Below are 14,241 nucleotides of genomic sequence, written 5' to 3'. Positions count from 1 at the left end.
CTCCCCGCGGGGTCCTCCACGTCGACGCTCAGCGGGACTGCTTCCGGGTCAAGGGGCGCGCCGCCTTCGTCTCCCCCCGCTCCCCCGCCCCGTTCGGTGTACTTATGGAGCGCCGAGAGGGGCGCAGGGCACTGTACTGAGCGCTGAGGGGAGGGAGCGCGGCAGGGCGAGAGGCGGCTCGAGCCGGGGCGCGCGCCCGCCCCCCACATCCGGGTCTCCCCGCCGCCTCCGGCCGGGGCGCATGCGCGCCCGCCCCACATCCGGGTCTCCCCGCCGCCTCCGGCCGGGGCGCATGCGCGCCCGCCCCACATCCGGGTCTCCCCGCCGCCTCCGGCCGGGGCGCATGCGCACTCGCCCCACATCCGGGTCTCCGTGAGTGCCAGCGCGGTGCGGCCCCGTGTCTCCGGCTCTCCGCCGCCTTCCTCCTCCCCTTCTTCCTCTTCTTCTTCTCCTTCTCCTCCTCCTCCTCCTCCTCGGGCCATGCCGCCCGCCGGATGGTTCCTGCCGCTGCTGCTGCTGCTGGCGGCGGCCCGGCCGGGCCCGGCCGCCGCCTCCGAGATCACCTTCGAGCTGCCCGACAACGCCAAGCAGTGCTTCTACGAGGACATCGCCCAGGGCACCAAGTGCACCCTGGAGTTCCAGGTAACAATAATAGTGATGACGGTGCCATTTGTTAAGCGCTTCCTAGGTGCAGAGCACCCTTCTGAGCGCTGAGGGAGATACAGGGTCATCGGGTCGGCCCACGTGAGGCTCACGGTCTCCATCCCCATTTTCCAGATGAGGTGACTGAGGCCCAGAGAAGCGAAGTGACTGGCCCACGGTCGCACAGCTGACAAGCGGCAGAGCCGGGAGTCGAACTCATGACCTCCGACTCCCAAGCCCGAGCTCTTTCCACCGAGCCACGGTTCATTCGTTCGGTCTTCTCTGTTGAGCGCCTACTCTGTGCAGAGCACTGGGCTGAGCGCTTGCAATGACGGTTTAACCAGTGACGGGCTCACGGGGTAATCGGGGGAGGCGGACGGCAGAGCAGATGAGAACGAAGCAAAAACGAGACGACGTTATCACGATAAATCGAATCGAGGGGACGTGCACCTCGTTAACCTCATAAATACGAAGTACGAAAATAATATGCGTCCCCCGTGAGGCTCACAGTCTTCATCCCCATTTTCCAGCCGAGGGAACTGAGGCTCACAGTCTTCATCCCCATTTCCCAGCCGAGGGAACTGAGGCCCGGAGAAGCGAAGTGCCTTGCCCACCGCCGCGCAGCAGATAGGTGGCGGAGCCGGGATTCGAACCCATGCCCCCCCCCCCAGACTCCTAAGGCCCGGGCCCCTTCCACCGAGCCACGCTGCTTTTTCTACCTGATTAAAAGCCGTTTAATCTTCTAGCCGTTACGCGATACTCTCCGACAGCGAGAAGTCGGGGACGAGGGCGAGAGAGAGCAGCCGACGAGCCAAGACCGTCGCCTCGTTTCCCAGCGGGGGACCTCGCCTATCCGAAAGGCCACGGCCCCGAACCGTGGAAAGGGATCGGGGTCCGGGCAGGCCCCAGTTGTCGAGAGGGGGTCGAGAAGATAGTGGCGTTGGTGTTTGTTAAGCGCCTACCGTGTGCGCAGCACTGATCCAAGCGCCGGGGAGGATACGGGGTGATGGGGTTGTCCCACGCGGGGCTCCCAGCCTTAATCCCCCTTTTCCAGATGAGGGCCCCGAGGCCCAGAGAGGTGAAGCGACTCGCCCGGAGTCACGCAGCCGACAGGCGGCGGGGCCGGGATTAGAACCCGCCGCCTCTGACTCCCAAGCCCGGGCTCTTGCCACTGAGCCACGCTGCTTCTCAGTTTCTCAGTTACCGAATCGGGGAGTCAGTTTGGGATCCCCGGCACCGGTAATTACCGGAGTGGCCGGAGCAGATGCCGAAGACAGGTTGCACCGACTCTCCGTCGTACCCGAACTTCTCCCCGGCCCCTAGGTTTGCCGGCGTAACGGAGCGTGGTGGTAGAAAGCGAGGACCGGCCCGTTGTCTTGCCTCCCGGTGGAAATCGGAGCCGAAAAGCGTACGTTTCCTCAGCTCCTCACACCCCGCGTTTCAGTCCGATTTCCCCAGTTTCAGATTGCCCGGGCGAAAAGCGCCCGATCGCCGGAGTCCGCCGCTCTTGCGATCCCGCTCCGGCCGCCGCCGGTGTTCGGAGGAGCGGCGGGGCCCGGCCGATGGAGCGCGGGCCTGGGAGTCGGGAGGCCCCGGGTCCTCGTCTCTGCCGTCGGACCTCGGGCGAGTCCCCTCGCTTCTCCGGGCCTCGGTTCCCTCATCTGTGAGGTGGGGGTGGAGACCGTGAGCCCCACGGGGGACGGGGACCGCGCCCGGCGCCCGGCGAAGGGTTTAACGGACAGCGTGGCTGTTAGCGTCGGTCCCGGCTCCGCCCCGGGACCTCGGGTGAGTCGCTTCACTTCTCCGGGCCTGTCGCCTCATCTGCAGAACGGGGGTTGAGTCTGTGAGCCCCGCGCGGGACGGGGACCGTGTCCGACCCGATCACCTCCTATCTTCCCCGGCGCTTAGGACGGTCCCCGACGCACGGTAAGCGCTTAACAGATACCGCTGCTGCTGTTAGCTCCGTACCGAGCGCTGGGGAAAATACAATAGAGTCGGTAGGCGTGATCCCTGCCCCACAGGGAGCCCACAGTCCGGAGGGGGAGACAGACATGAAAATTTAGGCAGGGGAAATGGGAGAGGCCTCGTCTCCCACTCCTCAAGACTCGGTGGGAGAGGGGATGGGGTCGGCTGCCTTCTCGCTCCCTAATGCCGCTCCGCCCCGTCCCTAGCTTTCCCTTGTCCGGAAGCCCCCGCGGTCCGCCTCCGTCGCCCACTCCGGGTCGTTCGCTCCTTCGGTCGTATTTACTGAGCGCTCACCGTGTGCAGGGCACTGGACTGAGCGCTCGGAGGGTACGATTCGGCCACAGGTAGAGACGGTCCCTACCCGGTCACTGGTCAGGGCCGTCTGTCGCCCCTGCCTCTCCCCCAAACCACCCCTCCTACTGCCCGAGCTCTTCCCGATCCCCTTCTCACGTTCCCTCCCTCTCCGTCCCTCCGTTAATCCTGGGGGACCGCAGCATCCCCGTGGGGGTCCCGGACCACCCTCCCACTGCCCGCTTCCCCTCCCTCCTCCACTTAACCTCCTGTTCCACCCCACCCGCTCGCACGCTCCATCTCTGCTCGCTGTAAAAATCTCTCCCCTCGCTAACTCGGCGACGCCTCTGTCCGACCGCGGCCTCCTCTCCCGCTGCCAGCAGATACTACGGCCCCTTCCCACGGAGAGGCCGCCGGTCTTTTGACCCTCTCCGCCCTTCCGAAGACATCGCGCCCCGCTGCGTCTCCGTACCCAACCTTCCTTTTCAGCACACCAGCTGACGCCCCCGGCGCCGCTCCCTCGCTCCCCCGTCCCTCCGTCAGTCCCGTCCCACCGACCTGCGACCCCGGATCACTCTCCCAGTACGGTCTCCTCCGCTCCCTGCCCGGGAGCGCCGCTGGCCGGGATCCAGACACTAGGCCGAGCCGCCCATCCCACACTCACCCTCGGCCTGCTTTTACTCTGCGCTCTCCGCCTGAGAAAAATACTCGTCCGTCCTGTCTCGACTCCCGTACCCGTTACCGGCCGTTGCAGATGACCAACTCCCTCCCCGAGCCTCCTGTCTCCTGGCCACGTCCCTCACTGACCGTGGCGTAGTAGATAGAGCACGAGCCTGGGAGTCGGGAGGACCTGGGTTCCCATCCCGGCTCCGCCACTCGTCTCGTGGGACCTCGGGTGAGTCACTTCGCTTCTCTGGGCCTCAGTTACCTCATCGGGAAAATGAGGATCGAGACCGTGAGCCCCACAGAGGACGGGGACTGTATCCACCCCGGCGCCCGGCACGTAGTAAGCGCTTAGCGGATACCACAGTCGTCATCATTAACAGGATAGAAACCGGCAGGCACCGTCTCCCCCAAATCTCCCCTGCCCCACTCCAGTATCTCCCCCCTCCTGCGGCCTCTTCAACGCTCACCCTAATCCTCCTCCACCTCGCGGCTGACTTTGACACCCTGGACCGCCCTCTTCTCCTGAAAACTTCCATCCTTGGCTTCGTGGACGCTGTTCCGGCTCTTCGGCCTCTCCGGCCGTTCATTCGCAGTCTTTTCCGCGCGCTCCTCCTCTACTCTCCAGTTGCGGAAGTCCCCGGAGGCTCAGTTTCCGGCTCCGCCGCTAGTCTCCGTCCACAACCCACTCCCTTGAAGTGGCTTCACCTGCCGCCTCAGTGCGGGTGATTTCCAAATCCACATCTCCGGCCCCGATCTCCCTCCTCCTCTGCGCTCTCGTTCTTCTCCTCGCCTCCAGGACATCTTTATAGGAGGCCCGCCGACACCTCAGACCGAGCAGGTCCGAAACGGGACCCCCCTCGTCTTCCCACCCGAACCCCGCGTTTCCCGTAGGCGGCGCCGCCATCCTCCCTGTCCCGGATGCCCGTTAACTTGGCGTTCGCCTCTGCTCGGCACCCTCACTCCACCCCCCGTATTCCGTGTCACCGAATCCCGTCGGTAGGACCTCCGCGACGTTGCCGGAGCCCGCCCCTTTCCCTACATCCAAACCGCCGGTGCGCCGATACGGTCGTTCCGTGGTACTTGTCGAGCGCCCACCCTGTTGCCAAGCACCGCACTAAGCGCTTGTATCTACCGTCCCCAGAACGCTGTTCTGAGCGCTGGGGAGAGTGCAGTGTAACGGATTTGGTTAGACACGTCCCCTGCCCACAAGGAGCTTACAGTTTAGAGGGACTGGAGTCTAGTCTTACCTCTGATTTTCTACTACAACCCAGCGTGCCCACTTGGTGCCTCTAACGCCGAACCACTCGCCGGGCCTCGAGCTCGCCCGTCCCGCCGCTGAGCCCTCGCCCACCTCCTTCCTCTGGCCTGGAACTCCCTCCCCCCTTCGTGTCCAGCGATCACCTGCCCCACCTTGCGAGGCTTATTGAATAAGGCTTATCGAAGCCATAGTGGAGATGCGGGTGTCCAGGAGGCCCTCCCCGACGGAGCCCTCTTTTCCCTTACTCCCCCTCCCTTCCGCGTCACCCTCCCGCGTGGATTCGTACCCTTTATTCACCCCACCTTCAGCCCTACGGCACGTAGGTGCGCGTACTGTAAGCGCCCCGTAGGCAGGGAGCGTGTCTACCGACTCTTGGTACAGTGTACTCTCCCAAACGCTTAGCACAGTGCTCTGCACCCGGTAAGCCCTCAGATAGAACTGGCTGACTGACTCTCCCAATTTTTCCAGCCGTGTCAGGAGGAGCTACCCCGCCTCCTCTCGCGGTCTTATCCACTCCGTCCCGCTGCCGTCTTCAAGGAACCACTTTCCGGTGGCTTCTTCCCCACGGCTCTCAAACGTGCTCACGGCTCCCCCGTCCTTAAAACCACCCTCCCTTTGAACCCGTGGTGCTCTCCGTTATCCCCCATCTCCATCCCGCCATTCCTCTCCAGACTCCTTCAGCCAAATTGTCTACATCAGCTGTCTTCAGTTCCTCTCCTTCGACCCCCCCCCCCCAACCGATCTGGCTTCCGCCCTCTTCGCTCCACGGAAGGTGCCCTCTCAGGTGTCACCAGTGATCGCCTTCTTGGCACATCCCGGGTCCCCGGGCACGTGTACGTACCTGTAATTTATTTGAACGTCTCTCTCTCCCCCTCTGTAAGCTCCCCGTGGGCAGGGAGCGTGTCCGTCAACCGTCGTACTCTCCCGAGGGCTCGGTACAAGAGCTCTGCCCGCCGTAAGTCCTCAATAAACGCCCTCGATCGATAGGTTACCCGGGTGTTAGAAGTCCGAGAGTGGGGTGATTGTCGACTGCTTAATAACGACATTAATAATTACGGTATTTAAGCGCTCGCTCTGGGCCGGGCACCGTACTAGGCACCGGGGTGGATACAAGCAGATCGATCCCTGTCCCACGTGGGGCTCACGGTCTCCGTCCCCATTTTACAGATGAGGTAACTGAGGCCCAGAGAAGTTAGGCGACCTGCCCGAGGTCACCCGGCAGACGCGAGGTGGAGCCGGGATAAGAACCCGTGACCTCCTGACTCCCAGGCCCGTGCTCTTTCCGCTACGCCGTGGGCACGGATCGAGTGCCTAGGTGACGTAGAGGGGAGGGCGAACCGGAGGGATCGGGGCTTAGGGAAGGCCTTTCGGAGGAGGTGTGGTTTCCGGAGGGCTTGGAAAGTGGGGAAGGCCTGTCACATTTGAAAGGGGAGGGAGGTACCAGGCCGGAGGGAGGACGCGGCCAAGGGGTTGGCAGCAAGACAGGAGATCGAGGTGCGGTGAGTAGGTTGGCGGTTAGAGAAGCGAGGTGTGTGGGTCGAGCTGCGGGAGGTGGGCGAGGCAGGAGGGAGAGAGCCGATCTAGCGCTTGAAAGCCGAGGGGAAGGAGGCTCCCGAGCGGGGAAACGTGCACCGAATGTTTCTGTAGAAAAACGACCCGTGCAGCAGCCAAGTGTGGACCGGAGTGGAGACAGATAGGCAGGAAGGTCAGCGAGGAGGTTGATGCCGTATTCAAGGTGGAGTACGATAAGGGCTCGGATTGTTGTTGTTGTTGTTGTTGTTGTTGTTTTTTTTGCAGGAAAGTATCAAGAGGAAACCAGCGTAGATTTGGGAATGGTGAATACTGGCGTGTTGCATTGAAACCGTGTCCAGGTCACATGAGTTTTCTAATTTGCCGCAGGCTTGCTTCTGTGCGGGCAAGGAGACCTCTCGGGTTTTCGTAGAATCTTCGTTTTAATGAAAAACCCAGCGAGGGGGCAAATTTGGCCCTGATTTGGCAGTAGGCAGACACGGGATACGTTCTGGATCACGGTATCTTTTCAGGCACGACTCTTAGGTACTTTGGGTTTTAGTCTCCACGGAGAGGTTTTGTTTGTTCCTTGATTTGTAATCGGTCTTTCCTTTGTGTTTTCCTTACTCAGCTGATTTCCAAAGGTAGTGTTGCTCGGTCCCGAATCCCGTGGTGGTGCCTCCTCCGTCACATCCACCCTTCTGGAGTTGCATTTGAGATTTTGTTGTCACGGCCTCAGACGGCCCCCGAGCGGCGGCGTCTCCCCAGCCGAGGATAGATCTGGCATGCTCGACGTGGGCGGGGGGGGGGGGGGGGGGGGGGCGCCTTCGCCGATTCCCCTGTCTCGAGTAATAGCGCCCTGTGAAGGAAGGGCAGACTCAGGCTGCCCCTCAGCCCCGGTCCCATCTCCTCCTCACCGTCCACGTTCTGCCGTCCCACGGTCTCGCGGGATCGAGACCGGCCGCCTTGTCGCTTCTAACTGAATTTAAGAAAAGCTCCATTCTGCCAGTTCAGGGCTGAGGAAAATCTGTGCCACCCAAAGGTCGACGTTAAATGTACTAATAAGTGCCAAAACCTGACTCTTGGTTACAGCTCTTTCAGAAGATCCAGCCCAGAGATATACGTTCTTTTACTAAGTTAGTGTACTTTGTATCGCTGCCTCTCCTCTCCCCCACCTCTCTCTCTCTCTCTCCCACCTTCTAGTTTTCTCCTAGTCTCTGGGGCTCTCTTCCTTTGGCTCTGTACTCCTGACGTGTTGGCGGGCGCGCACGCGCACCCTCTCCCCCTCTTTCTCTCTCTGTCTCCCTGTGCGTGTTCGCTCATCCTTTGGTGTCTGTTTCTCTGTCCCAAGTGTCTGTGACAGCAAGCTTCTCTGGGTTCACGTGAGGAGGAGGAAGCCGAGGTGACGAATTGCTCCTTTCCCTTCGTACCCCGCCCCCAGCCAGGATGCCGCGTAGTCCAGGCTGCGCTCCGTCGAATGGCTCCGGTGGCTAGACGCCAGGGGTGCCCTCTTCGTGGTTAGTAATGGGGAAGGCCCTCCATTTCTGCCATTTTTCAGAGTTTCCACTCGGCTTTTCACTCTGTGATTTTTCCCTAGGTGATAACCGGAGGGCATTATGACGTAGATTGCCGGTTGGAAGATCCCGATGGCACAGTGTTGTACAAAGAGATGAAGAAGCAGTACGATAGCTTTACTTTCACAGCGTCCAGAAACGGGACGTACAAATTTTGCTTCAGCAATGAATTCTCTACCTTCACGCACAAAACCGTGTACTTCGACTTCCAGGTTGGAGAAGACCCACCTCTGTTTCCGAGTGAGAACAGAGTTAGCGCTCTTACTCAGGTAAAAAAAAAAAAAAAAAAAAAAAAATCGAAAAACGCCACGTGCGCAATCTGCAGTTTGGTGCGGGGGCGAGGGCTGACGGTTTAAAATCTGACCTCCCCGGATACTAGGCCGCGTGTGGGCAACCCTAAAATCCTCCCGGCTCTTCCCTCGATCTCTACAGAGGGGCTGGAGCACGATCGGTGGCTGATACCTGGCGAGTCTGCCGGGAGTTTGGATCACCCTCCCCGCCCCCGGCTTCACGAGACTAATTTGGCCTTGGCGGGAAAAGCCAGGTGACCTCGTTAGTTGTTTTGAAATGCCGATTCTTCCACTTGCAGAGAGCGTTCCCCATTTCAGAATCCAGGGCTAAAGGCCGCTGCGCCTCTGCAGCTCATTTGAGCCTCCGCATGTTACCTGGAAGAAGGTGCCAGGTGGTTTAATTCTGTACCCTGCACCTGGACCCAAAGCGATATCTGTATCCAAGCTCATGCATGCTTGGCCTCTTAATAGTCCGGGACGGAACACCAGACGAACGGCGGTAAAGAAGGCAGGATGACCTACGCCCTGTCCTCCGTTACTCCTGGCTAAATTTGTCGGATTTCTCCCGCTCTGGGCATCCAAAAAAAAAAGCCCGGTTATCCTGTTTCCCTCCATGCCAGCTGCCTCTCACGAGCGTGTTAGGGGTGTGTTATGAGTAGCCGTGAATAGCGCCGCCGAACAATCGACGTGCTTATCTAGGCAGTTTGATTTCTCGGAAGAAACCCTTACCCACGGTCCCTGGGTGAATAATTTGACGGGCACCTCGCCCTCTCGCTCCCAAGCGGAAGCTGTCTCCGTTTAGATGACTACCGTGCGCTTAGGAAACAGCTGATAAGTGGTGATTGGAAGATCTGGGCAAGAGGAAGGAGACTAGCAGGTTTGGGGAGAGCTCCTCCTCCTCCGGGTGAGATGGAGTCCAGCTAGGGAAGGAGCAGGGAGAGAAGCACCGAGAGGGAAGGGGGCAGGAAGGAATACAAGCAGGACAGGGGAGCGGGAGGAGAGGCGAGAAAGGGAGCGGAAGATATGAAAGCAGCAGTGGGTTAGGTAAGCGCTCACTATGTGCTGAGCGGTGGGGAAGGTACAAGATAATCAGGTCAGGCCTAGTCCCTGCCCCACGTGGAGCTCCCCGTTTAGAGGGGAGGGAGAACAGGTATGGGATCACCATTGAGGAAACTGAGGCCCAGCACAGTTGAGTGATCTGGCCCAGGTCACGCGGCGGGCAGGTGGCGGAGCCGGGATTTTTGAACCCGGGTCCTCCGACTCTCAGGCCTGCGCTCTTTGCACCGGGCGACACGGCCTCTCCGTACGTCGTGTCCGAGACGGCCCCGGGGAGGGCTCTCGGCAGCCTTCCCGTCCCTCCCCTGCGCATCCCAACACCTCCCTTACCTCCCTTGCTGTTCCCGTCTCGGCCGTTGCGCTTGGCCCCGCCCTAGGTTCACCCTTCCCTCCCACCTTGGTCCCCGTCCCGCACGTGGGTCAGTTTAGTGGTATCTCAGCGGGTGGACCCGGAAAGAGGAGGAGGAGGCGGCATGGAGTTTAGCGCAAGATTCCCCGTCTGGCGGATGAGTGAAGTCTGGAAACTTGGTTTCATCCGTGGACTAGCATAGAAAATGAGTTACATTAAAGGGAGCGTTTTCGTCGTCGCCCTTATAAAGCCGGCAGCGTACCAGAGATAAAATCAGACTTGCACCTTTCTCCAGTCTAGAGTTCTCGACTTTTTTTTTTTTTAGGGGCTTTGGCTAGATGTCTAAGTGCAAAAGGTAAAGAGTCAGGCTGCGGCCGGAAGCGCGGCGGAGCCGCTGACGGCCTCCAGGTCTCAGCTGTGATCTGGATTTTGTCCGATGGGGGTGAGAAGAAACGAAAGACAGATGCGGGCGTGGAGGTTGTGGGGAATAATACTGCCGCCTTAGCCGTGCCCGTGCTGCTTTACGTTCAGAAGATAATCGTGTACAAAGTCATATTTGAAAGAACCTCCCCTTTTATGAACTTAGTGCCGGTGAGGTAATAGCCCGGATGATCTTACTTTGTTCGATGGTCAAGTGTCATTTGGGTTTTATTTGAGCGAAAGGGGTCCCGTCCCCCCCCGTCCCCCCCCCCCCCCCCAAGTGAGGCAGAGGAGCCAAACGGGATTCGTGGGCTAAAAAGAGAGGGAAGGAATGGTGTCTGTAATGTATTTTCTCCCAGAGGTAGTGTTGGGGACGCGGCGGGAGGGGAGAAAGCTGGGGAAAAGCTGACTCACAATGTTTCTGTTTAGATGGAATCTGCCTGTGTTTCAATCCATGAAGCTTTAAAGTCTGTCATCGATTATCAAACTCACTTCCGCCTGAGAGAGGCGCAGGGCCGCAGCCGGGCGGAGGATCTAAATACAAGAGTGGCCTACTGGTCCGTAGGAGAAGCCATCATCCTTCTTGTCGTTAGCATTGGGCAGGTATTCCTTCTGAAAAGCTTCTTCTCAGATAAGCGAACCACCACAACCCGCGTCGGCTCCTAACCTGTGTTCTGAAACAATGCTTCATGCCCACCCTCCCCCTCCCCAGCTGTAATTTTGCGGGTCTCCACTTTATTGTAGGTACAGAAGAACTACATATTGGCAGCCCCTTAAATATCTTGCTACCTTTGTTCAGAAAAGATAATTTTTTTTTCTTTTAAAAAAAAAAAAAAAAAAAGCACCTCAAGGTGTGGAAAGGGATGTCTCTCTATTCGAAGTGTTTGAACAACCGTGGAACTTTTTGGACCTCTCACGTTAAACGTGCTCCCTAGGGGAGGTGCTTTTTTCCTCGTCCGTCTCCACTCTCGTCTCTCCGAGCTGGGGTGTGTCGTGTCTTTCCAGCCCGTGTCCGAGGAAGCTGATCATTTAGAATATCTAGATTGGATTTACTGACTCCGTGAATTGTGGAGGGGGGAAAAAGTTCTCTAGTCGAGCCTAGAAATGTTGCATTTTTTTGGAAGCGTGACAAACTGTCGTCAAAAGCCCTGTACTGCACCGTTTTGATTTGCTGACCTTTTGTTTCACCTAATTTCGAAAGGATTTCAACCTTATTTTAAAACGTCATCCCGGTGCAAATTGTTCGTTCACCCTGGAAATCCTCAGGTTTTATGGCCATTTTATGGTTTGCGTATAGATGTTTCCTTTCTCTTTTTTTCATTATCGCCACCTTCTTCGTACGACTGAAAACAGAGAGCGTAGTTGAACCGAAAATGCCATCCTAAACCCCAGAACGGAGACCGATAAGCCTTTCCGTGGTTGCGGAACGAAAATATCAGAAGCCCCGTGGAGAGGCGGGAAGGGGTAGACGGAGGTCTTGTGTAACTTAATCCTCGACATCGGTTTCTGTATTGGCAAACACCTCAGCTCTGAAACCCCTTACGCTAGCCCGCTCCCACGGGATGTGGTCAGATTGCATTGTTATAGAAGAATTCTTCTGAGGCCTTATGCTGTTCAGAGCCTAATTCGATGTTGGCAATGTTAACGTTGCACAAGTAACGTACAGTTTATGGGTGTGAAGCACTGTTTGTTGGTTCTTCTTTTTGGTTTCGTTTGGGGCTCACACCGCTTCCCACCTTCCGTTCGGTTAGCGCTCGGTCGGTGACTCGGTGAAGCGGTTCAGGCTGTCCTCTGTTATCCTCTGTTTTTCTCTCCCAATAGGTAGTCTGCATCCCTTAGGCCTTGAATGTGGTGGATGTTGTATCGTGTACTTTGTAAAACTCTAGGCTTTTTAAAAAAAAAAAAAAAAAAAATGGAATGGGAAAGTGAACTGTACCTTGTAAGCTTCTGGTATGAGTTATTTTTTTTGCCCCCCCCCCCCCCCCCCCCCTCTAGAATGGAAGTGTTTAACCTGCTCTGAAAGGCAAGCTTGGAGTGGTGGTGGTGCGGGGGGGAATAAAGTCCAGTAAACTAAATGTTCTTCGGTCACTAAATATTGTAGCTCCTTTTCCCCGTGGCTCGTGTAATGAATAGGTGCTTTTCAAGAGACTCTGTAATTTGGTACCCTGTACCCCAATGGATTAGTCGGTGATTCTGGTTGCCCGCCACTGCTCACCAGAAGGTCCCAGTTCTCATCTCTCATCTCCAAAACGGGGAAGGAACACGTACACGTCCTCCTGCGGGTCTCGTTCGATAGAAACGGTCACAGTGTATCTAAACGTGCCACAGACGTAGGAAGAAGAGCTGCTAGGTGTTGTCCTTGCCGTGATTTAAAGCCTCCGCTCGACACCGTACGTTCCGTCTCGGAAACGGGACGGTCTGATAGGCGGAGGACTAAAGCTTTCACGGAGTTCCGATCCATCGCATGTAGTTCTGTAACTCTCGGCACAGTGACGCAGCCGCGGTGCGTATTTTCATTGCCTCCAGTACCTGGTTCGGGTCGTAGCCCCGCGCAGAGTCTGAGTCCTAACTCCGGCAAGTATCGATGAATTAAGAAGGTTGACGAATTCCTGATCGGTCAGCGTACTGGAAGAAAATAGCTGGGTTTCAACGTGATGCATCCGCGCCCTTAAACCGATAGCAGTTCAGTCACTTGCCAGAGCGGTTGTTTTTAGAGAGATTGAAACGTACGGCACCTTCTGACAGCGTCACTTCCTCTTCGAACCATCAGAAGTTATAGTTGGGACCTGGGGGGGGGGGGGGGGGGCGGGGGGGGGGGGAGAGGCGTAAAACGAGATTGGGTCCCCTGAAAATGTGAGGTTAGCAGTTTTATCCGTGTTGACCGTATGCATCTGCGTGTATTTGTACGTGTGTATCGACTGGAAAATATAGATCTGTATATACACGGACACGCGATCTGGAACGAGTCTTTTGGATCCCTCCCCCCTCAGTTGTTGGAGCATGTCGTAAAAGAGAACTCGAGGTATTTCGATCACGCTTCTCATCGCTGCGGAATAGGCCACCGTGTTAAGCATCCGAATCGTTGGTCTGAGCACATATTAAACATCTGTAGCTGTATATATTTTTTTTTTCTAAGAAAAACTAAAGAAGTAACGGGAAGGGGCATGGGATGCATATTTAAACGCTTTAAACATCAACTCTGTGAAAACACCCTCAAATACTCTCTTTTTTGTTTCTGGGGAAATGAGTTTTGTGGGGTTCAAAAAAAGTCATCCAGGATTTAAAAACAACTTTTAAAAAACCTACATTTCTCATTCACTAAATTTAATCTCTTCTTGGTTTGCTTAAGTCTTCATGTACTATAAATTCCTGTTTTAGTCTGTCAATTGTTTAGCATTAACTCTTGGAAAGACAAAGGTAGATACAGAATATCGTCTGTGGGGGAAATAAAAAAAAAAAAAATGAATACGGTTCTAGTGGCTCTCTCTGTCTTGGGGAAGAAATGGAATTTGCTCTGGATCGAAAGGTGCCTTGCCAATCCCTTGGAGAATAAACACTTTAAAAAAAAAGTTTACAAGAATTCTGTGTCTGTTACAGGTATCGGGAAAGCTTTTAAAGCCACGGCCTGAAAACGGACCCCCTTGGAGTACCGTTGTGCGGTGTTCTGTACTCAGATGAATGCTCTCTTTCTCATCCTTTAAAAAGACCCAAATCAAGACGGTGGGGGCTGCTGACACGGTAATCTGGGCACATATGAGGAGCGATCTTCGCAACTTCCCCGAGTCCCCGCGCCTTCGGGCTTCTCGGAATGACGATCGTCGCGGTGTCCGTTGAACGCTTCCTCTGAACCCCAGTGCTGGAGCAGATAGAGGGTGATCGGATGGCGTCCCTTATCCCACAGAGGGGTCGGGGGGGAGAGCGGGAATTCTCTCGCCGTTTTACAGGTGAGGAACTGGAAGGCAGTGAGCAGCTCGGGTAACCTGCCTCAGATCATGCAGCGGGCAAGTTGTGGAGCTGGATCAGGACCCGGGTTTTGTTGTTTTTGTTTCTTACGGTATCTGTTAAATGCTCACGATGCACCGGGCACGTACTAAGTCCTGGGGTAGGCACAGGCTAATCGGTCTGGACGGTCTGTGTCCCACCTGAGGCTCGGTCTTCATCACCGTTTCACAGATGAGGTGACTGAGGCGCAGAGAAGTGAAATGCCTCGCCCAGGGTCAC

The 14,241-nt window shown here is 56.8% G+C and overlaps 1 protein-coding gene across 1 annotated transcript; it reads left to right on the top strand.

Moving 5' to 3' along the window:
• The first annotated feature begins 348 nt into the window (after positions 1-348).
• On the top strand, positions 349-13,589 carry TMED7 (transmembrane p24 trafficking protein 7). Its single transcript, XM_029057126.2, has 3 exons — positions 349-642; positions 7,929-8,174; positions 10,450-13,589. Exons 1-3 carry the CDS (start codon positions 481-483, stop codon positions 10,684-10,686), a joined length of 645 nt encoding a protein of 214 aa, XP_028912959.1. The 5' UTR covers positions 349-480; the 3' UTR covers positions 10,687-13,589.
• Positions 13,590-14,241: the final 652 nt, after the last annotated feature.

The sequence above is a fragment of the Ornithorhynchus anatinus genome, unplaced genomic scaffold (assembly GCF_004115215.2).
Source record: "Ornithorhynchus anatinus isolate Pmale09 unplaced genomic scaffold, mOrnAna1.pri.v4 scaffold_31_arrow_ctg1, whole genome shotgun sequence".
NCBI lineage: Eukaryota > Metazoa > Chordata > Mammalia > Monotremata > Ornithorhynchidae > Ornithorhynchus > Ornithorhynchus anatinus.
This window is presented reverse-complemented; position numbering and strand designations above follow the sequence as displayed.